General features: G+C 47.5%; 2 protein-coding genes and 1 long non-coding RNA gene across 4 annotated transcripts in view; 1 reads left to right on the plus strand and 2 right to left on the minus strand.

Moving 5' to 3' along the window:
- Nucleotides 1-959: 959 nt before the first annotated feature.
- LOC109688843 (glutathione S-transferase Mu 2) lies at nucleotides 960-5,865 on the minus strand. Of its 2 annotated transcripts, XM_074050813.1 has the most exons (8): nucleotides 5,706-5,865; nucleotides 5,364-5,439; nucleotides 4,887-4,951; nucleotides 4,512-4,593; nucleotides 4,317-4,417; nucleotides 3,458-3,553; nucleotides 3,263-3,373; nucleotides 960-1,442 (listed from the first exon to the last, which is right to left on the minus strand). In XM_074050813.1, the coding sequence occupies exons 1-8, from the start codon at nucleotides 5,739-5,741 to the stop codon at nucleotides 1,353-1,355; spliced, it is 657 nt and encodes a 218-aa protein (XP_073906914.1). In that variant the 5' UTR covers nucleotides 5,742-5,865; the 3' UTR covers nucleotides 960-1,352. The 2 variants fall into 2 exon arrangements, with proteins under 2 accessions (XP_073906914.1, XP_073906915.1); XM_074050814.1 differs by lacking the exon at nucleotides 3,263-3,373.
- A 9,174-nt stretch (nucleotides 5,866-15,039) lies between these two features.
- On the minus strand, nucleotides 15,040-20,556 carry LOC109688840 (glutathione S-transferase Mu 4). Its single transcript, XM_020167409.2, has 8 exons — nucleotides 20,403-20,556; nucleotides 20,091-20,166; nucleotides 19,596-19,660; nucleotides 19,244-19,325; nucleotides 19,051-19,151; nucleotides 17,699-17,794; nucleotides 17,509-17,619; nucleotides 15,040-15,844 (listed from the first exon to the last, which is right to left on the minus strand). The coding sequence occupies exons 1-8, from the start codon at nucleotides 20,436-20,438 to the stop codon at nucleotides 15,755-15,757; spliced, it is 657 nt and encodes a 218-aa protein (XP_020022998.1). The 5' UTR covers nucleotides 20,439-20,556; the 3' UTR covers nucleotides 15,040-15,754.
- Nucleotides 20,557-20,651: 95 nt separating this feature from the next.
- LOC141414944 (uncharacterized) overlaps nucleotides 20,652-20,908 on the plus strand; it is a 31,382-nt gene continuing 31,125 nt past the window's right edge. The window contains exon 1 of the long non-coding RNA XR_012439959.1: nucleotides 20,652-20,865. This is a non-coding gene — a long non-coding RNA (uncharacterized lncRNA). The remainder of the gene's footprint in view (nucleotides 20,866-20,908) is intronic.

A 20,908-nucleotide genomic window follows, 5' to 3' on the forward strand; every position in this document is an offset into this window, starting at 1 on the left:
ATTTTTTAAACTGTCTGACAGTTCATTCCACACTCTTCATACCAACATGGCAAAATGGTTCCAATCTCCCACAACCTCACCAACACTTGTTACAGGCTAATGGAAGTGAGGTTGAATCTTCTTGCAGTTTCAATCTGCATTCCTCTCATGAATACTGACACTGAGCAACTTTTCCTGTGCTATTATTCACTTGCATATCTTTTCTGGTAACATGTCTATTCATGTGAATTGCCATATTTGAACTGGTTGATTTTTCTGGTTGTTGCAGTCGTCCGTGTTTGTAAGTAAAGTTCAGTGGGGATGCAGCCCTACTCATATATTTATGGTTTATAGCTTCTACACACTGACAACAGACTTGAAGAAAAATCATGAAGAACATGTGGCCCCTAAGTCTAAAATTTGGCCGATGAGGGAAAATGTTTGCTGACCCTTGTTCTAGACCCATTAATATTTTTCCTGCCTCAATTTCTATCACAGGGTAACTCCCAACTCTAATATTTTTTCTTTTCAATAAACCAATGATGACATTGTTTGAAAACACACAGTGCCACTTGCAAACAGAGGGAAAAGTTTATAGAGAAATGTCCTGAGAACATAGAGGATGGATACCAAGATCAGGGAAGGCTTCTGGAAGAGGGGCAGAAGGAGGTTGGCCTGTGGATGGTTTGGGGCCTTCCCATCAGTTCAGCACCTCTCTACATATGGCTGATGGGGCCCTCTGTGCTGCAGAACTAATGAGAGCCTGGCAAAGAAGGAAGGAACACCTTCTGTACGGATCTCAGGGTATGGATAGGGACAGCAATGACTCACACACCTTGCAACTCTTGCTGGCCACCAAGAGCTCCCCCCACCAAATCCCCCTCACCCAGGCCCTGTTCTGGACAACAGAATAAAGAGATCCCAACTGCATCAACACAATCAGCCCAGAGGGCCAGAGGCAATAAGACAAGACACAGAGCAAGTGTGCTTCAGGCTTTACTGGGGGTTACACAGGTCTGGGGCACCCCACACTGGGACCAGGGCCTGTATATCAGGCAAGACTAGACTTTTGGGCATTGCAGGGAACTCAAGGTCAATCGAGCTCCTCCAAGCAGAGAAGAGGAGTGTCTGGATTTAGAGCAGGAACAAGGAAAGGGAGGAGCAGGCTTACCAGGAAAATGTGGGGAGCTAAAGCTTAACAGGCTTGACTACATGAAGTGTTGAGTCGAAAAAAATGAAGGAGAAGGGAATAAAATGGAGGAGAAAGGATGAGAAAATGGTCCCAGTTTGGTGCAGAGACCAAGCTATGCCCTAGAACCCAAGCCAACAATGGCAGCTGTGAGTCTCCCCTTAATGTCTTGGCATTTCGTGATCTATTTTGAGTTCCAGTGAGCCAGCTTAGCAAACATAGGTGCAGGGAGGAAGCGACTGGACTTCATGTAAGCAGAGATCTTCTTCAAGCCCTGTGAATAGGAAGGAGGAAACAGGAGCTCAGGGCTGCTGCCCACTGGACTGAGCTGCCCCAACTCCTGGAGCAGCCTGTCCATGGGGTCAAGGCTTGAAGCACAGCCCAGTCTGCTTAGCTCCCCAGCTCTGGGAAGGGAATCTTTAGGCTCCTGTAATGAAGTGGAGATGGGACACTGTGCAAGGTTCATACCCAATGGACATTACAACACAGGCTCAAAATATCCACTCAACAATCCTCCAAGACTCATCTTTCTTCCCCACAGGAGGTCCTGTGCTCCCTGTCTGCACAGACTTGCTCTGCTTTCACTGGGAAGCTCTTTCTTGCCAGGTTCCCACACAGAGTAGAGACTAGCAGGACAAGGGGCAAAGACTGCCAGAGTCTGTAGGCAGAGAGCCCTGATTCCACCCACTGACTCAGCAAATTCTGACTGTAAGGGGACACAATGTTAGGTGAAATTCAAGAAAAGGACAAGTAGATGGTTTTCATTCTCCCAAAGCAGAAAACACAAACTTTGAAACCTGACAGCTGAATGCACCTCACTGTGCCCCAACCTATTCATCTCCAACCCTGTTAGAATAGACCAGGATGATTGACATTCAGATACGCTGTGCACCAAGACAGAGTGACCAAATAAATTCTGAAAGACTCAAAGATCCAGGGATGTCTGTACCCAACAGGGCAGGCCTGGCTGACCTCAGGCTGCAACCTTCTGCTCTTTTCCACTCCATCCTACCCCAGGCCCAGAGTCAAGCCAGCCCTTGCACAATCTCCAAGGCCAGTCCACCTGGACCAGAAACAGAGCTGATGAGAACTTGCTGAGAAATACATCACTTGATAAGGAGAGGGAAGGAGTTCAGGTTCAAGACTGAAGTAACTGTTGCACCGATGCCTCCAACTCCCAGATCCCTAATAAAGTAGGTTTTGTGAGTGTCAAACAAGAAGACTTTGGGTGACCCATGACTAGCTGTGAGGTAAAGTCTGGGCTGGCCTCCCCAGCATCAAAGCGGTACCAGGTGCACCTCATAGTCTGATCTGCCTGCTCTTCTCTGCAACGTTCAGTCCCAGGGTGTGGAGACATCTTTGCACACCTCACTGAACTAGCAGTGTGCTCATATAAAGAATGCCAGAGAATATGAGTGGAAATGAGAACACAACCCATTGCAAAGCTGAAACACAAGAGCTATTAAAGAGTAGAGGGAGAAGGATGAAAGGAAAGCAACAGGGTACCCAACTACTGACAAATTCAGGATAAAATCCTTCCACAGAGGCACCCACAGGTCTACTCAGGCCAGCACCAACCATAGTCCTAGGATCTCAGTGCCTTCCCTGTTGAGGATCTGACTGAGCAAAGCCTCTCTCACAGATCAGGCATGAACATTGTCTGCAGCTAGGTGTTTCACAACATCCACTTTGTCTCACACTCCTAATGCTAGCTGCACACACACTCCTGACATTTTCCCCTCCTCCACAAGGACGTAGACTTTTCCCTTTGGCACAAATCAGGGACAGCCACTGACCGCTACCCTTAGAAGCCCACAGGGAGCCCAGCACACCTGCACTGGTGCTGGGACCTTGGAAACTGACTCTGCTCTGCAGTCTGAAGGTCCTTATCTGTCCAGTGGGACTCATATTTCTACCCCCCTTGTAGGTTGTCAAAATGTAAATATGACACAATAGATGTAAGATGTAAGATGCTGAGGTTGGGTCCTGTCATATAAAGCCAGTTCTCAATAAATGCTCCAGGACTAGGAAAGCATTGTGCAAAGGAGGAAGGGATGAAGCACATCCAAGAGGAGGGAGGAGCAAGGACATCACCTCAAAGCGGGACAGGAAGTCCTTCAGGTTTGGGAATGCATCCAGGCACTTGGGCTCAAATATACGGTGCTGGTCAAGGAAGTCATAAGCAATGAAATCCACAAAGGTGATCTGCAGAAGGCCAAGGATCAGTGGGCTGGATGAACTGAACCTGGGAAGAATGCCACCTTCTCCCCCCATCTCCCTCCACTTTACCTTGTCCCCTGCAAACCATGGCCTCTTCCCCAGGAACTGTGAGTACAGCTTCATCTTCTCAGGGAGGCCCTCCAAAAACTCTGGCTTCAGTTTCTCCTGAGGCAGAGATAGCTGTCACCACCCTCAGACACAAGCCAAGTAAAAAGGATGGTCTCACCAGGGATATGCAGGACCCAAGTACTGAGATTACAGGCATGCGCCATACATAGGTGGACAGTCATCATCCAGAGACTGGGCCAGGGTCATCACGACTTATTAAACTGCTAATAAGCAACAGAGCCCATCTTTCAGTGGTGATGAGAAACCAGGTAGGAATACAGCACTGTCCTTCAATCTGATACCATGGATGTACAAAGTGCTACCTATGGAGCAGCCCCAAGACTGCTGTGGGCACCTGGCAGGCTCTTAACATTAGACAGAACCAAAGAAGGAAACAACTGAAAACACTCAGGAAAAGAAGTCAAAGATTCTACACAGTGGAGTGTCAGTCCCAAGGTGAAGATGCCCTTCCAGCCCCACTAGTCCCACTAGTCCTCCGTCTCTTCCTAGTGTGAGTCTGTGTATTCTAAGAGCAGTAATACTTAAGCGAATGGGAAGACAGAGCTCAGGGCAGAAATCAGTGATCAGAACTGCAGCATTCTGAATGCAAAATTCACTGGCCAGGTACTGAATTTCCACCCTGGGAAGTCTGTACTGGACCCTAAGAGTTGGTGAGAGTTTCATTTGATATGATGAGGGTCACAAATGGTATGATGAGTAGCAATGAGGAGTTCAGATGGCAAACTGGACCAGAGTACGTGGAATGCAAGAGTTGGGACCCTAATCCAACCATGCCTCACACAGATTAGGGGGGCCTCACAAAGTCAGGGTTGTAGCAAATCCTAGCCAGCTCCATGCGTGTGTCCATCAATTGGTTCTCCAAAATGTCCACACGGATCTTCTCCTCTTCTGTCTCCCCACCTGCAGCCACACAGCACACACACCCTCAGCACCCACCCCAGACAAGCCCAGGGGACGCCCACTGCCCCCGCACCCTGCAGCCAGCCCCACTCACACAGGTCGTGCTTGCGGGCAATGTAGCGCAAGATGGCGTTGCTCTGCGTGATCTTGCGAGCCCCATCGATTAAGTAGGGCAGCTGCATGGACCACACGGAAGGTCAGGTGGGAGCCCAGGTCCCAGCCGCCCTTCCCTGCTTAGGACAGACATGGGACCTGCCACTCAGTGGGCCTGGCCATGGCGAGCACACATAAATACACTGCAGAATGAATGCAAGAGCTGGGACCCAGAGCATCAGAGGAACACGGTGTAGATCAAAGGAGTGAGAAGAGCAGAGCAGAAGCACTGATCCTAGTGCTCTCAGCTGGACAGGAGGGGAGGGAGGAAGGGAGGGAGGCCCATGCTTCCCCACGCCCCCTTCCCTGTACCTACATTGGGGAAGTCCAGGCCCAGTGTGAATTTCTCACTCAGCCACTGGCTTCTGTCATAGTCAGGAGCTGTGGTGGACAAGATGGAGTGAAAACAAAGATCCCCTGAGTCCAGCCCTCCTCCCCCAGGGTCCCTGATGTGTAAGGCAAGACCCCCTGAGTTGGTGCATCTGCAGTCTGGCCCACTCCATCCCACATTCCCAGGTCGCAGGGGTAAAGAATGCTTATAAGGGCAGTATGCCCTCTAGCTCCAAGATTAGGTCAGTGCTAAGGGAACCCACTCAACTTCAGACAGAGGGGGACCCAGCCCTCCACTCCCAGCACCCTGCATTGAAGACCAAACTGAATCCTACAGACGTTTTGGGAAAGGGCAAGCCCAGGTCCAGCTGGAAGAGGCCTGAAGAGCTGAGCAATAAATAAGTGGCCAGGCATGGGTGGTTGGGCACCAGTGGACAGGGGCCTGACCACGAGGTGTCATTACCGTCCCCTAAGGTGTATCTCTTCTCCTCATAGCTGGAGTCTGTGTATTCCAGGAGCAGGCGGATGGCATGAGCCAGCTGCAAGGGATGGCAGGTGACAGAGGTCAGAAGGACCCTGACTGTGTAACTTCATCTCCTTCATATAAACCCAACACCAAACACACACACACACACACACACACACACACACACACACACACACACATACGACACAATTTTATGAACTACTGAGAGGAACAGTAAAGGATCCAGCAAAGATCCATCCTGTAGAACCAGTCCCCATCTATTCAGCACGTCCCCACCCCGCGTTCCCTTTCCATCCTCCATGAGGACCCCTCTCTCACCCCGCGGATGTCCCAGTAACCCAGTGTCATAGGCATGGTGCTGGTGCTGTGGACTGAGGGGACAGGCCTCTGCCAGGCTGGCGTCCAAGATCTGAGAGCGCTGGGTTTAGAAGAAAACAGATCCTAGCTGTGTTAGGCAATTAGACCCGCCCTGCCCCACCCCCTCCAAATCCGCCTGTCCTGAGCCAGAGCCAGAGCCAGGACCCCGCCCGCGGGAAGCGAGAGAGTCGGCCCAGCCTCAGCCAAGACTGTCCTAGGAGCCAAAAAGCCCAAAGCAGGGCTGGCTCCCCTGCTGCCCTGCCCAGCCCAGCCAGCGACTCCAGGCTCCAATCCACCCTGCTGGACCTACAGGGAATTGATGCTGCCCCTGGAGACACTCATGATAGTGACAAGGCAATGCTGTTCTGCCTCTGCTCCTGGCATGACTCTGTCTTCACCATAGATTGTCAAATTCCTGTGGGTAAAAATATTAGCAAACTATACATCTGACAGTGGGTTAATATCCAGAATATATAAGGAACTCTAAAAACTCAGTTGCAAAATAACAGCAATAATTAATAGCAACATCTGGATTAAAACCAAATAATAGACCTAAGTCAGCATTTCTTGAAAATCAGCAGCAAAATGCAAGCCAAAACCACAATGAGAGACATCTCACCCTGGTAAGAATGGTGGTTATCAAAAACAATAAAAACAAGAAGTGCTTGTGAGGGCGTGGGGAAAGGGAACTCTTGCACACTGTTGGTAGAAATGGAAATTCATGCAGCCATTATGGAAAACAATATACTGGTTCCCCCTAAAAAATCAAAATAGAACTCTCACATGATCTAGCAATCCTTTTATAAAGGAAATGAAGTCCGTATGTCCAAGAGACATCTGTACTCTCATGTTTACTTCAGCACTATTCACACAGCCAAGAAATGAAAACAACCTAAGTACATACCAGTTGATGAATGAATAAAGAAAATGTCATATATAAATTCCCACCCATGGGATACTATTCAAACATTAAAAAAAAAAAAAGAAGAAGAATGGAATTGCCTTTTCAACCAATCATGCTGGAGAACTGGATATCCACAGGTAGAAGACTGAGACTAGATTTCCTGCTCCTTGCCCTGTACAAATGTCAATTCAAAATGAATCAAGGCCTTAATATACTACATGTAACTTTGAAAGTATTGGATGGCAACATAGGGAAAGCACTGCAAAGTGTTGGCACAGGCAACGATTTCCTGAGACTCAAGAGCTCAGGAAGTAGAAGCAAGAATTAGCAAATGGGATTCCATCAAATGAAAAAGCTTCTGCACAAAAAAGGGAACAGAATGGGAGAAATCTCTGCCAGCCATTCACCTGACAGAAGACTAAGATGCAGAATATATAAAGAACCCAAAAATGTAGCCAGGTATGGTGGTGCATGCCTGAAATCCCAATACTTGGGAATCTGGGGCAAGAAGATGGAGTTCAAGGCCAGCCTGGACTACATAGGGAAAGCCTATTTCAAAAGAAAAAAAAAACTCAAAAAGTTAACAACAACAGAACAAGTGATTCAGTCAATAAATGAACAAATGTTCTGAACAGACACTACTCAGAAGAACAAAGTATGAATGGCCGATAAATATATGAAAAAATTCTCAACATCTTTAGTCATGGGGGAACTGCAAATCAAAGCTACATTGAGATTTCATCTCAGTCCACTCAGAATGGCTATTAAAAAATAAAGTATGGCTCAACTGGTAGAACACCTGCCTAGCAAGGACAGAGTCCTGGGATCAAACCCCAGTGCTGCCAAATAAATAAATAAAATAACAAATTCTCTCAAGGATGTGAAGGGAAAGGAACTCTTACACACTGTTGATGGTAATATAAATTAGCACCATCACTGTGGACATCATCAGTGTAGACGTTCTCCAAAAACCTCAAAATAGAACTACTGCACGATCTGGTATATTTCCAAAGGAAATGAAGTCACGAAACAAAAGAGACACCTGCACACCCATGTTTACAGCACTATTCTCAGTAACCAAGTTATGGAATCAGCCTCAGTGCCCAACAATTGATGAATGGACAGAGAAAATGTAGTGTATATATACAGTGGAATATTATTCGGCCATAAAGAAGAATGAAATAATGTCATTTTCAGAAAAGTCAGATAAAGAAAGAGAGGTATCACATGTTCTCTCTCATATGTGGAAACTAAAAAAGAAGAAGAAGAAGAAGAAAAGACAACCCGGAAGTAAAAGAGATACTATCAGGGAATGGTAAGGGAACTGGAGGAAGCAGGGAGAATGAGGAAGGCAAGAGGATAGTATGCAGAATGGATATGATCAAACCACAATATATGCCCACATGAAAAAGTCACAGTGACACCAGACACCAGTGACTCACACCTGTAATCCTAGCTACTCATAGGCAGAGATCAGAAAGATAATAGTTACAAGTCAGCCCATGCAAATAGTTCATAAGACCCTATCTCAAAAATACCCAACACACACAAAAAAAGGGTTAGTGAAGTGCCTCAAGGTATAGGCCCTTAGTTCAAGCCCTAGTACTGAAAAAAAAAAAAAAAGTCACAGTGAAACCCATAAATTTGTGCAATTAATATGCATTAATAATTAAGAACAATAAAAGATTTTCAAGAATGAAATCTTGTCACAACATGGATGGAACTGTGTATCATTAAGTTAATTGAAATAAACCAGGCACAGAAAAATAAATTAGGCATGCGCTCACCCATAGGTACAACATTGTTGATTTCATAAAAGTTGAGAGTAGAATGAATGGTAGTTACTAGAGGCAGGGAAAGTCAGATAGAGGGAAGGGTGGGGGGAGATTGATCTATTGATCCACAGGCATTAAGTTATCCTGTAATCCCAACACTTGGGAGACTGGGGTACAAGCAAGACCCACCTCAAAAAAAAAAAAAAAGCCAGTGCCAGTGGCTCACACCTATAATCCTAGCTACTTGGGAGGCTGAGATCAGGAGAATCACAGTTCAAGGCCAGCCAGAGGGAACAGGTCCAGAGGCCCCCATCTTCAAAACAGCTAGGGCAAAATGGACTGGAGATGTGGCTCAAGCAGTAGAGCACCTGCTTTGCAAGCATGAAGCCCTGAGTTCAAACCCTAGTCCTACCCCCTCCAAAAAAAAACTTACACTTAGTCCTCAGGAATTTTCAGGATGATTGTTCAAAAAGGAATGTGTTAAATCAATTGTCATAAACCACACATATGTAAAGCATGAAAAGTTGCTGTGTGACCTTTCCAAGGAGATGTAAAAAACAAAACACTGTCCCCAGACTGAGACAGTTCAAAGTGACTCCTACAAGTCCAGTTTGATGAGCAAAATGAGTTTAATAGGGGTTACTTAAAGCCACATTGGTGATCAATTACACAGGGCTGTCTTCACCCAAAGTCATAAACACCCCATATACCATGCTCCAAACTTTACAGCAGAAATGATGCAAACCTGAACTTAGAGCGCCACCTAGTACTAAAACAGCAGAGGTGACTACAGGTTCAGACAACAACGTGAAGCACAGACAAATCCAGACTGGTTTTTGTTTGCTTATCTGTACTCTGTTCTTGTTCTCATTGGGGATTTTGCTGGTCTCAGCAAACACTGACTGACCGTGGGAAGGCTGGCTTGGTTCTGCTGCAATTTGACATGCAGAACAGCTAATTGGCAACTTGCCGCAAGGCAGAGTTAATCTCACGCCAAAGGAATGAGATTCCTTCACTACGTGGGAAGGCAGCACAGTGAGGATAATTATGAATCACTGTCCCTTCTATCATCTAGAGTAATAATATGCCATCTTGGTTATAATTGCTTTTGTGCTTGAACACATCATGCTGAGGAATCAGACAGAGAAAGGTAGGGAGGGAGGGAGAGAGAGAGCATGGAGGTAACATGAATGAAGGGAGCAGCTGAGGTATGCAGGAGCTCTTTGTACTCTTTTTTGCAAATTTTCTCAAAGCCTGAGATTATACTAAAATAAACAGTAGAAAAGAGAAAAACAATGACCACATTATCTGGGACACGGTGTGCTGAGGACTGCATGAGAGGTCAGTTGTGTGACCACTGGTGAGTCCCATGTCTCCCTGTTCTGTCCCTCTGTTACAAATTGAAATAAAAGTTTTATCAGAAAAGACCCAGCTTATCTGCATGAGTTGCATTCTGAACTTTTTACTCTTGAAAAATGGAAGTCTTCATCCACTACATCACTGGTCTGTAATAGGAGGCAGTTTTGTCCCTCAAAATACTTTTAGTGATGATCAGAACTTTGATTGGCAAACTGGAAAGTGTTACTGGCACCTAGTGAGTAGAGGCTGGTGCACTGCAAAACACCCCGCAGTGCCCAGACAGCCCCCACAGCAAAGAATTGTGTAGTCCAAATTGGCAGCTATGCCCAGGTTAATAGCCCACAGTCTAGGAACTATGAATGGGTCAAAAGCTGCAATTGGAAAATAATGGCTTAGAATTCTGGATAACAAGAGGCCAGCGCAGCCATTGCCCTGGAAACCAGCGGCTGAGGGGCTGCCGAAAGGGAAGACCTAAAACAATCTTACCCTGAAGGCATCCACTGTGACATCAGACTGCAGAACAGGAAGGACAGAGGAGACATGGGCAGAGAGAGGAGAGACTGGGCAGCCTGGTCTCAAAGGTTACAATGCAGAGAAAGGGGACTCTTTGGTGGTCACACAGCTGGCCTCCCATGCAGTGCTAGGCACACTGTTCAAAGGCCAGGAAGCCTGTGCTCAACCCCCAGGAAGTAATTCTTCCAGGGCTAACTGGAGCAGGACTAGGCAGGGTAACCAAACTATTTTTGAAGGAATGCACCATGACAAAGAACGGTGTAGAGAAAGTTCCTACAAGTCACCGCTAGCTTACAATGGCTTCTCTGGGACCCACCAGCACTTAACCAGCCCATAAGGGAGGCCACAAGTTGGATAAGCACCTAGTGACTACTATGGGCCACAGTCAACAGTGATGGACATCACAATTACAGTAGCTCCTTCTCACTATCCACTCACCCTTGCAATCTTCCCCAAACACCTTCAGGCACATGGACTGGGCAAAATGTGCAGACAGGCGGGTGATTTACCCCTCGGAGGTCCATGAAATTCCGAGGATGAGCAGGAAGATTTACAAGGACAAAAGAAGAATCTTACCTCCAGTCCATTCCAAATAGAAAATGACTCCAAATATATGATATGCTGCAGTGTTTTGTGTTATATTTCATTTTACAAACTTATTCATTCATTATACAATTAATGTATGGATTTGTTTACAATATATATTAATTATAGTTCTCTACAGAAACAGAAGATATAGACACAAATAAACTATTACATTTATGTATATTTATTTATGATAGGAATTGGCTCAAGTACCATAATCTCTCCAGCAATCCAGTGAAGCAAACAAGTCAGTGTAATTCAGTCAAGTCTGAAGGTCTGGGTAGGTGGGGGGGGGGGGCGGTGATGGTGTAAGCCCTTGTTATTTTGCAGGGTAGAGAAACAGTTGGCTAGATATCCCAAGGCAAGAAAAGGTGGATGTCCCAGTCAAACAGAGAGAGCAAATTCCCCTTTCCTCTGTGTTTTGACTTGTCAAGGCTCTGACTAATTAAATGGAAGTGACCCATATTGGCAAGGGCTCTCCTCTTTATTAATTCAAATTCAATTAATTAATCTCTTCTGGACATAGCATGACTAACATACCCAAAAATGATGTCTCGCCATCTATGTGACACATTAAATTAACTATCACATTATGTGATAAGAAACCTAGAACACAGTCATAATTAATTGTGTTGCCTCTGGAGATAACAAAGATTCTGATTGCTACAGGTTCTTCAACACTCTCCAGGAAATGGATGACAAGTAGGAAATGAGTAAACGGCTTTACACAGGGACTCATAGGTGGTGATTCCTCAGGTGAAAATAAACACAATCAATAATTTACAAAGGATCGAGGTAAAGAAAAAAACTCCAAAGGATTATAAGACTATAAAAGTGCCAAGTGCTATGGGCTATCCTAGCTGTTTTGATGGTTCTGGGGTTTGAGCTCAGGGCCTCATGCTTGCTAGACAGGTGCTCTACCACTTGGGCCATGTCCCCACCCCTTTTTGAGTTGGCTATTTTTGAGCTAGGGTCTGCCTTTATGCCTAGGCTGGCCTGGGTCCTGATCTTCCTATTTGTGCTTCTCTGCAGAGCTGGAATGACAGACACATGCCACTGCACCCAGACATGGGTTGAGATGGGGTCTTGTAAACTTTTTGGCCAACCTAGCCTCAAAACACAATCCCCCCATTGTGTAGCTGTGAATTATAGGCTTGAGCCACTGGTCTGGACCTGGCTCTTACTCTTGATTTTCATGCAAATGGAATGATATTTATAGCGTGTACTTTTCTGTCTTGATCCTTTTACTTAACATGTCTGTGAGGCTCATCCATGTTGCTGTGTGTAGCATTTGTACAATTATTTTTAATTATAGTGTACTATTTCACTATATGTATAACAAACCACAGCTTATCCATTCTTCTGTTGATGCAATTTGGGTTGTTGTCAGTTATTGAATATTTACATTAATTTTATTTTTTTTTTTTGTCAATACTAGGGTTTGAACTCAGGGCCTTGAGATTGCTAGGCAGGCATTCTACCCCTTGAGCCACAACTCCAACCCTTTTGAATATTTACATTAATTTTAAAAACTGCTTTCAGTATTACTGCACAAGTCTTACGTGTCTTTTCAAAGACAAAAGCACTCATTCTTACTGGGAGGAATTCCTGGGTCACAGGCAGATACATGTTCAGCTCTAGTTGATACTGTCAGTATTCCAAAGTGGTTGTCCCACCAACAATGCACAAGAGTTTCAGTTACTCCATAAATTCACCAACTCTCATCAATGAATGCTGGTCATTCTAGTGGGTGTATACTAGGAGCATACAGTGTTCCTAACTACTATCTAATGGTGTTTGTCATATTTTCATACCATTGGTCCTTCGGATATTCACTTTTGGGAAATGCCTGTTTAAGTCTTGTTTTTTGATATAGTTCTAGGAAAAAAGACTTTTACTGATTGCAATAATATCTCTCATCTGAGCCTTCCCTGAATGCCTATGGCTGTAGTTTAGATCCTGAATATCCCTCAGAGGCTCATATAGTAAAGGCTTGGTCACCACTATTGGGAAGTGGTGGAATGTTTAAAAGATGGGGCCTAGCAACAGGATCTTAAGTCATTGGGGAGGTGTCCTTGAAAGGGATTTGGGGACCTTAGTCTCTTCCTCATTCATTTCCTGGTCATGAGGTGAGCAGTTGGTTGTGCATCACATGCCTCACCATTACCATCTAGCACATCTACCCAAAGGCTGAAACATCTAATCCAGAAGCCATCTTAGTTTTTATAAGTTCATTGTCTCAGGCATTTTGCTATTATGATGGAAAGCTAACCACCTACCCACAAACTAGACAACTCACTCTGATACCATGGGTAGGAATCACTGAGCTACTAGAAACTTCTTTTGAAGCTTCTCCTGAAGCTCACTCTACAGTGTGATGTAAAATTACTTTAGGAAGATGCTGCACAGATGAAGGAGTGGTAACTCATGAATCGAGTGGAGGAAGCCTATGTTAGGGATGTTTGTGAGAGGGTGACTTCACAAATCATAATGGCAGCCTGCAGGTCCCCACCAGGCTTTTGATTTAGAGACCTCAGGTCAAAGAGGACCATCTTCAGTGTCAAAGACAACCGTACACATGAGAAAGGTCTTAGTCTTCTCATTAGAAATGCTTAATTCCAGCATGGAGCAAGTCCATCTGAAGACTGAAGATCCACCCAACAATTCTATGCCTACCCAAAGTCCTAAGGACATGAGCACTGAAGAAATTTTAAGTTATGTGAGGACTGAAGAAATTTACTTCACAGGGAGTGGCCTGGGGAGATGAGGAATTAACTAAGAAAGAGATCCATGTGTGTAGCAAACCAGAGGATGCCTTGAAGGCATCTGAGAAATAAAGTAGAGATAAGATCCTGGAGACCTACCCATGTGACACAGCTGTAACATTGAGAGGCAAAAGAGATCCTGGCTCTTCCTGCTTGTGATTCCCACCACCCTGGCTGTCTGCTCTGTGAGACCCCTGCCTGCCTCACCTTGGAAATCCTTATTACTGCTGCAGAGTGAATGCAATTCCAGATCCAGAAAGATGCCCTTTATTCTCTGGAAAGTCTCCTGGGGCGACCTGCTCTGAAGGTATCAGAAAGAGACCAGGAAGTTTCAAACTCCTTCTACCCTATCAGAATCCCTATGAACCCAGCCACCTCCAAGGTCTCCAGTAAATCCCTGGAAGGTAGCAGTGACAGCTGATGAGGGCAGGAGCCAGAGGCAAGAGGACAAAACACAGAGCAAGTATGACTCAGGCTTCACTGGGGACCTGGCAGGGACCTCACTGGGGAGCAGGACCACACACCAGGCAATCCGGGTCTTTGGGGCAGTGGTGAAGAGTGCAGTTCTAAGCTCTAAAGATTGGGTCACAGCTGGGCTCCTCAATGCAGACACAGCCACTGGTGGCAGGATGGCCAAGTTGGCCTTAGTTCAGGACACAGCAATGTTAGGATGGGGACCTTGCTAAGGAAAACAAGGACCCAAGGCTTCCAGTGGCCTAAATGGGACAGGGGCCAGTGAGAGGAAAGGACTGATGAGGCCTTGAGGATGGAAAGAAGGAATGAGACAGTGATGCTGTCTCAAGTCATCTTGTGGGGTCTTTCTGCTCTACCTGGATGGAAATCATGGATTGGTGAGAAGCTCCGCCAGTCACTCATTTTTGCCATTTTTGTAATCCCAGTGGACAGCTGCAGCTGGCATCCTTTCTTATCATTGCTGGTCTCAGGTTGGAACCTGGAGCAAGTGCCAGTCCATACCTCGGAGGCCAAGACCTAGAGTTGCAAACACTATAGCCCCCTCACCTTGGAGGTCAGGATCTGGGTGACTACAGGTGGCACAGGATCCTGAGCCTCAGGGGTCAGGGCCCAGGAGGATTGACAGCCTGCACCAGAGGCAAGTGTTAGAGCTCCCATGATCCACTGGTGTCAGTTTCACCCCAAGGGTGTTTGCATCACCCCTGACCACCAATGTCAGTTTTACTACCAAGGTGGTGCTGCTGCCATCTCCACTGCCAAGGTCGCTTGCAGTTGGAACTGCTTGTTAGCTCCACTCACACTTTTGTCAGGATGGTCCAGCCACCCTGCCACTGTTGCTGTTTCCATGGCTACTTCTCTTTTCTTTGTGTTACCAGCTCAGCCACTGCACTAATGATGAAAATCAAAAGTAAGGCAAGGAAAACCACTCCAAAGAAGTCTTTATCTGGACCAAATGTTGCAACGCCAGCAGGCAGCCCAGGAGGGTGTCTCCCAGCTACTCACAAAGTGAGCCAATCAACCTGCTTATATATGCAGGAAGCAGGGTTGGACAAGGATGTCTGCATCAATCATGGCAGTCCCTTCATGCAAATGAAGGATTGTGTTTGCATCAGTCACAGGTCTTCTGTTGGGTCACCAGAGGGAGAAAGTGCTCCACCTCTGGCCTGGGTGGATGAGACTACAGGATCTTCTAATATTCACCAAGTCTTGTGGTGGCAAAAACCCAGTACAAGCTGCTTGCTGGGGCAGTATCTTCTGGCACCAGACTCGTGTTTTGGATTCAAAACTACTGATGTGGCATGACGGTCCAACTGTCTTACTAGCAGTCCTTCACTCAAGGCAGAAGAACTCCAGAGAAGCGTCTAACAGCTATCAATTAAGGAATCAAACCTCCCCAGCCCCCAACATTTCAGAACATTTAAAAGAAAAATGAACAGTCTAAGAGGTGCTTATAGCAAGGGTTAGTATTAACAGTGCTTTGACAGTATTTAACACTGCTCTAACAATGCTGAACTGCTGCCCCAGTACCTCAGGGAGGGTCCCTACCATCTGTTTCAGTGCTAGGGCTGCAGGGGTCCAGCTGCTGGGCAGTAGGAAAAGAGGCACCTCACTCCAATCTCCTGCCCTTTCCAGGCCCTATTTGTTGCCCCATGTGGCCACCTTTGTATACAAAGGTTTTGGGAGGAAGCGGTTGGTCTTTATGTAGGCAGAGATCTTCTTCAGGCCCTGAGTGGAAAAGAGAAAGCAGCAGCTCAGAGTCTGCTGAGATTCAGAGAGGTTAAGTGACATCTAGCTCACACAGCTAGTGAGAGAAACGAGGCTGGAGTCAGCCAGGCTTTGTGTCTGCCATTCTGTGCTTTCTGCATGCCCACCTTTTGCCTCCCCACAGGAGGCCCTGTCACTCCCTGTCTGCAGACAGTTCCTTTCCCATAGGGAAGCTCCTTCTTGCCTGGGTTTGCACATAGAGGAAGACCTGAGCAGGACAAAGGAGCTAAGTATTTTCCAGTGCAGCTTGGATAAGAGCCCAGGTTTCACCCAGTGATTCAGCAAATGTTGGGTAACAGTTGGCAAGATGCAGGAGGCCCCGCAAGGAAAGATGAGGCATGGTTCTAATCTATCCTTTGAGAGCACAGAGTCCAAATTTCTCCATCTGGTGCCTGAGTCCAATCTCATGTGCCCTAGCTGACCTCATCTCCAGCTCTAGTAAAGGGACCAGGCCAAATGACATTCACTTGGAGGGGCCACTTTTTTTTTTTTTTTTGTGGTACTGAACCTTGAACTCAGGGCTACACCTTGAGCCATTCCACCAGCTCTCTTTTGTGATGGGTTTCTTCTGAGATAGGGTCTTGCAAACTATTTGCCTGGGCTGGCTTTGAACTGTGATCCTCCTGATCTCTGCCTGCTGAGTAGCTAGGACTACAGGAGTCAGCCACCAGCACCTGACATAAAGTAGGTTTTGTGGGGGCCAAATAAGTGGACTGTGGATGGGCCACAATTAGCTGTGAGGCAAGGTCCATCTGGACTCTCTAGCACCCAGGCACATGTGCACCTCACAGTCTAGAACTCAGGCCATTCGTTGCTTCACTCAGTCTTAAGATGAACAGGCATCCTTGCCATGTCCCATTGTGCCTGACACAGAGCCTCATACAGAAATCAGAGGCCATGAGTAAAAATAAATGAATGAGCCCACCTTACAGATGGGACTGGAACATTCAAAACAAGAAAGAGGAAAAAGAGAGAGAGAGAGAGAGAAAGTCCCACACCATAGAATACTTCAGGATAAAATTCTTCAATAGGGCCCTGAGTATGTACTAAAATCCAACACCAACTACAGCCCTGGGGTCTCAGTGCTTCCCTAGTCAGGGATCTGATTGAGCAAAGCCCCCCACAGACCAGTATGGATATGGGCCGAATCCTGGTGCTTCACATCAACCCCACGCTGCCTCACCCTCCTAATGCCAGCTGTACACACTCCTGACATTTCCTCCTCCTCCACACAGTCCTAGACAGGAAACCCAGGCTGCACAAGGGCCTGGGGCTTTTCCTTTGGCAAAACAGGGGCAGCACTCAGTGCTGTCCTTGTAGTCAAAAGTTCACAGAAGGCCCAGCACAACCTCCACTGGCCCTGCGACCTTCAGCAAGTGACTAATCCTCTACAGTCTCACATTCCTTATCTGTCCAGTGGGACTGACAATTCTATCCACCCTATACGAATGTCATAATGCTATCTTTGACCCAATAGATATAAGACGCTTATCACCGTTCCAGGCAGAATGCCAGTGCTCAATAAACTGTCATTATTTTCACTTCAGTTCTAGGCATAGGAAGTTATCATGGAAAGTGAGAAGGAAAAGGTGACAGCCAAGAGAAAGAAGGATGAGAGGCATCACCTCAAAGCGGGACAGAAAGTCCCTCAGGTTTGGGAACGCATCCAGGCACTTGGGTTCAAATATACGGTGAAGGTCTAGGACATCATAAGCCAGAAAATCCACAAAGGTGATCTGCAAAAGGCCAAAGGATCAGTGAACACAAAATTCTGTACCCTGGAAAGAATACAAATCTGGATTCCTTCCTATTTACCTTGTTACCAACAAACCACTGACGTTTCCCCAGGAACTCTGAGAAAAGCTTCATCATTCCAGGGAGTTGCTCCAGGTACTCTGGCTTTAGTTTCTCCTGAGGCAGAAAACAGCTGTCACCACCCTCAGACACAAACTCCCTGGCAGAATGACCAGTCTCACCAGGGCTATGCATGGCAACAACTAGCCATCTTCCCCAAGATGGGAACTGGGTCAGTGTCCAGGCTTTGATTTAATATAAATCAATGCATTTATTAGACTCCTTCTGGGTACCCCACCCCATTCTTCAGAGGAAGAATAGGAAATCAGAGAATGGGACACTACCCTAATAATAAGACATTATCAATACTGATGTCAAACCACCCCCTATGCGTCCAACCCGTGAGGGCCCTAACAACCTGGTAGACTCTGGGCTCTGATGCAGGCAAAAATCAAAGAAGAAAGTTCTAAAAGTACCCAGAAGGCAAAAGTTCTACATAGTAGGTTCCAAAAGAATGAAATATACATGAATTTTTCTCATAAAGAAAGCAGTTGAGGCTGAAAGGAAAGAGCGAGGAACAGAAGTCCCCTGGCTGACCCTGAGTTGCCTATGAGAAAAACTTGCTGACTCGTGACGGTGGAAGAAGACAGCACTGGGATACATTTGGACAGAGATGGGAACTCTAAGTTTCCATGCCTTCTGAGTCTTGGACTTTTTCTCACCAGTGAGTGTGTGTGTTTCATGAGCAGGCAGATGATATGAACCAGCTGGGAGAGGGCCAAGGGAAGAGGGCAGAGGTGGAGAAAATTCTGAAACCATGACTTTACTATCTACGATATCCACCTATCCACTATGAATATCCACCTTGGGGACACTGGACTATACTCTGAGATTAGTGGAGACTTGAATAAGAGTGCTCAGTTGGCTGGGTGCCAGAGGCTCATGCCTGTAATCCTAGCTAGAAGGCAGAGATCAAGAGGATCAAGGTTCGAAGCCAGTCCCAGGCAAAATAGTTCCACAAGACCCTATCTCAGAAAAACCCTTCACAAAAATAGGGCTGGTGGAGTGGCTCAAGGTGAAGGCCTTGAGTTCAAGCCCCAGTACATGGGGAAAAAAAGAGTGCTCAGTTGCTATGAGGGACACTGGTGGCAAACACAGGAAACATCCTGGAGAACAAGCAGCTCTAAGTTCAAAAGAAGGCTGATGGAGTGGCTCAAGTGGTACAGCAATTGAAAAGCCCTGAGTTCAAACCCCAGTACCACCAAAAAAAAAAAGGAATGTGCCAAAAGTACAAGACCTACGTAAATAAGAATCTGAGAGTACTGACACCTGATTCCAAACCCAGGGGAAGAGGGGCAGTAAAAGAAGCTCACAAAGTCAGGGCTGTAGCAGACTCTGGCCAGATCATTAGAGACATCCATCAGCTGGTTCTCCAAAATGTCCTCATGAATCTTCTCCTCTTCTGTCTGCCCACCTGCAGCCACACAGCACACACCCCTCAGCACCCACCCCAGACAAGCCCAGGGGACGCCCACTGCCCCACACCCTGCAGCCAGCCCCACTCACACAGGTCGTGCTTGCGGGCAATGTAGCGCAAGATGGCGTTGCTCTGCGTGATCTTGCGAGCCCCATCGATTAAGTAGGGCAGCTGCACGGACCACACGGAAGGTCAGGTGGGAGCCCAGGTCCCAGCAGCCCTTTCCTGCTTAGGACAGACATGGGACCTGCCACTCAGTGGGCCTGGCCATGGCAAGCACACATAAATACACTGCAGAATGAATGCAGAGCTGGGACCCAGAGCATCAGAGGAACACGGTGTAGACCACAGGAGTGAGTGCTAGAACTCTCAGCTGGGCAGGAGGGGAGGGAAGGAGGGAGGGAGGCCCACACTTCCCCACGCCCCCTTCCCTGCACCTACATTGGGGAAGTCCAGGCCCAGTGTGAATTTCTCACTCAGCCACTGGCTTCTGTCATAGTCGGGAGCTGTGGTGGACAAGATGGAGTGAAAACAAAGATCCCCTGAGTCCAGCCCTCCTTCCCCAGGGTCCCTGATGTGTAAGGCAAGACCCCCTGAGTTGGTGCATCTGCAATCTGGCCCACTCCATCCCACATTCCCAGGTTGCAGGGGTAAAGAATGCTTCTTAGGTCTATGGCCCTACAGGACTGAGATCTGAAAGGTTTAGGCCAGGCTTTAAGGAATTGTTACCCAACTTCAGACAGAGGGGGATCCAGCCCTCCACTCCCAGAGCTCTGTAATGAAGACAGCGCTGCACCCTACATGGGTTTAGGAAGGAGTGGGCCCTAGGTCCAGCTGAAGGAGGCCTGCATTGCTGAGCCGCAGGTGGCCAAGCATGAGAAGCTGGGCACCAGTGGGCAGGAGCTGGTCAGAGGTCTGGCCACAAGGTGTCATTACCGTCCCCCATAGTGTATCTCTTCTCCTCATAGCTTGAGTCTGTGTACTCCAGGAGCAGGCGAATGGCATGAGCCAGCTGGGAGAGATGGCAGGTGACAGAGGTCAGGAATGGGGACCCTAACTATGTGACTTCGTCTCCCCCAAGTGAGCCTACACTCAACAGCACCCTCCTAACGCACGCGCCGGCTCTGCAGAGAGACAAGCCGAAGGCTCCAGCAAGTCCTAAGGGCGTTCCATCTCCTAGGCCTCCCTCCTAGCTGCTGCCCAGGTCCCGGCCCCGCGTCCCTTCCCACTCATCAGCGGGCCGCTCACCCCGCGGATGTCCCAGTAACCCAGTGTCATGGCCATGGCGCTGGAGACGTGCACCGAGCAGACGGGCCTCAGCGGTCCTGGTGCGCCGCGACAGATGGGCGGGACCTGGCGCCGTCAGGCCCCGCCTCACGCCGGAAGGCCGGAAATACTCAGTTCCGGTCCCAGATACCGGAAGGAGTCAGAGTCAAGGCCGCCTCCAGCCCCGCCCGCGCGCTGCTCCCGCCCCGTCCTTCCGCCCCCTCCCTCCGCTCCGTGCGCGGCTGTCCAGCCTTGCCCTCCTCGCCCAGGCTCCCGGGTGCTCTGTTCCCCGGGGGTTGTGGGAGGTCAGGACGTGGGTGTCCTTGGCACTTCCTCCCTACTGTCATACAAGTCAAACTGTCTGCCAGGCTCTGCTGATTTGGATGACGTTTTGAAACCGAAGTTTTGGACCCCAGGACCAAACTCCAGGGCTTCCATGCATCAGGTGGGACCCTCACCCCTATATGCCAAATAAAGAGACAGTAATG

The sequence above is a fragment of the Castor canadensis genome, chromosome 12 (assembly GCF_047511655.1).
Source record: "Castor canadensis chromosome 12, mCasCan1.hap1v2, whole genome shotgun sequence".
NCBI lineage: Eukaryota > Metazoa > Chordata > Mammalia > Rodentia > Castoridae > Castor > Castor canadensis.

Coding starts and splice junctions, on each gene's coding strand:
- LOC109688843 (XM_074050813.1), bottom strand. CDS start 5,741: ATGCCTATGACACTGGGTTACTGGGACATCCGCGGG. Junction 4,952..5,363: donor GAGATACACCTTAGGGGACG/GTAATGACACCT, acceptor TGTCCACCACAG/CTCCTGACTATGACAGAAGC. Junction 4,418..4,511: donor TGCCCGCAAGCACGACCTGT/GTGAGTGGGGCT, acceptor GTGTGGCTGCAG/GTGGGGAGACAGAAGAGGAG.
- LOC109688840 (XM_020167409.2), bottom strand. CDS start 20,438: ATGGCCATGACACTGGGTTACTGGGACATCCGCGGG. Junction 19,326..19,595: donor TGGGCCTGGACTTCCCCAAT/GTAGGTGCAGGG, acceptor TGGTCCGTGCAG/CTGCCCTACTTAATCGATGG. Junction 19,152..19,243: donor TGCCCGCAAGCACGACCTGT/GTGAGTGGGGCT, acceptor GTGTGGCTGCAG/GTGGGCAGACAGAAGAGGAG.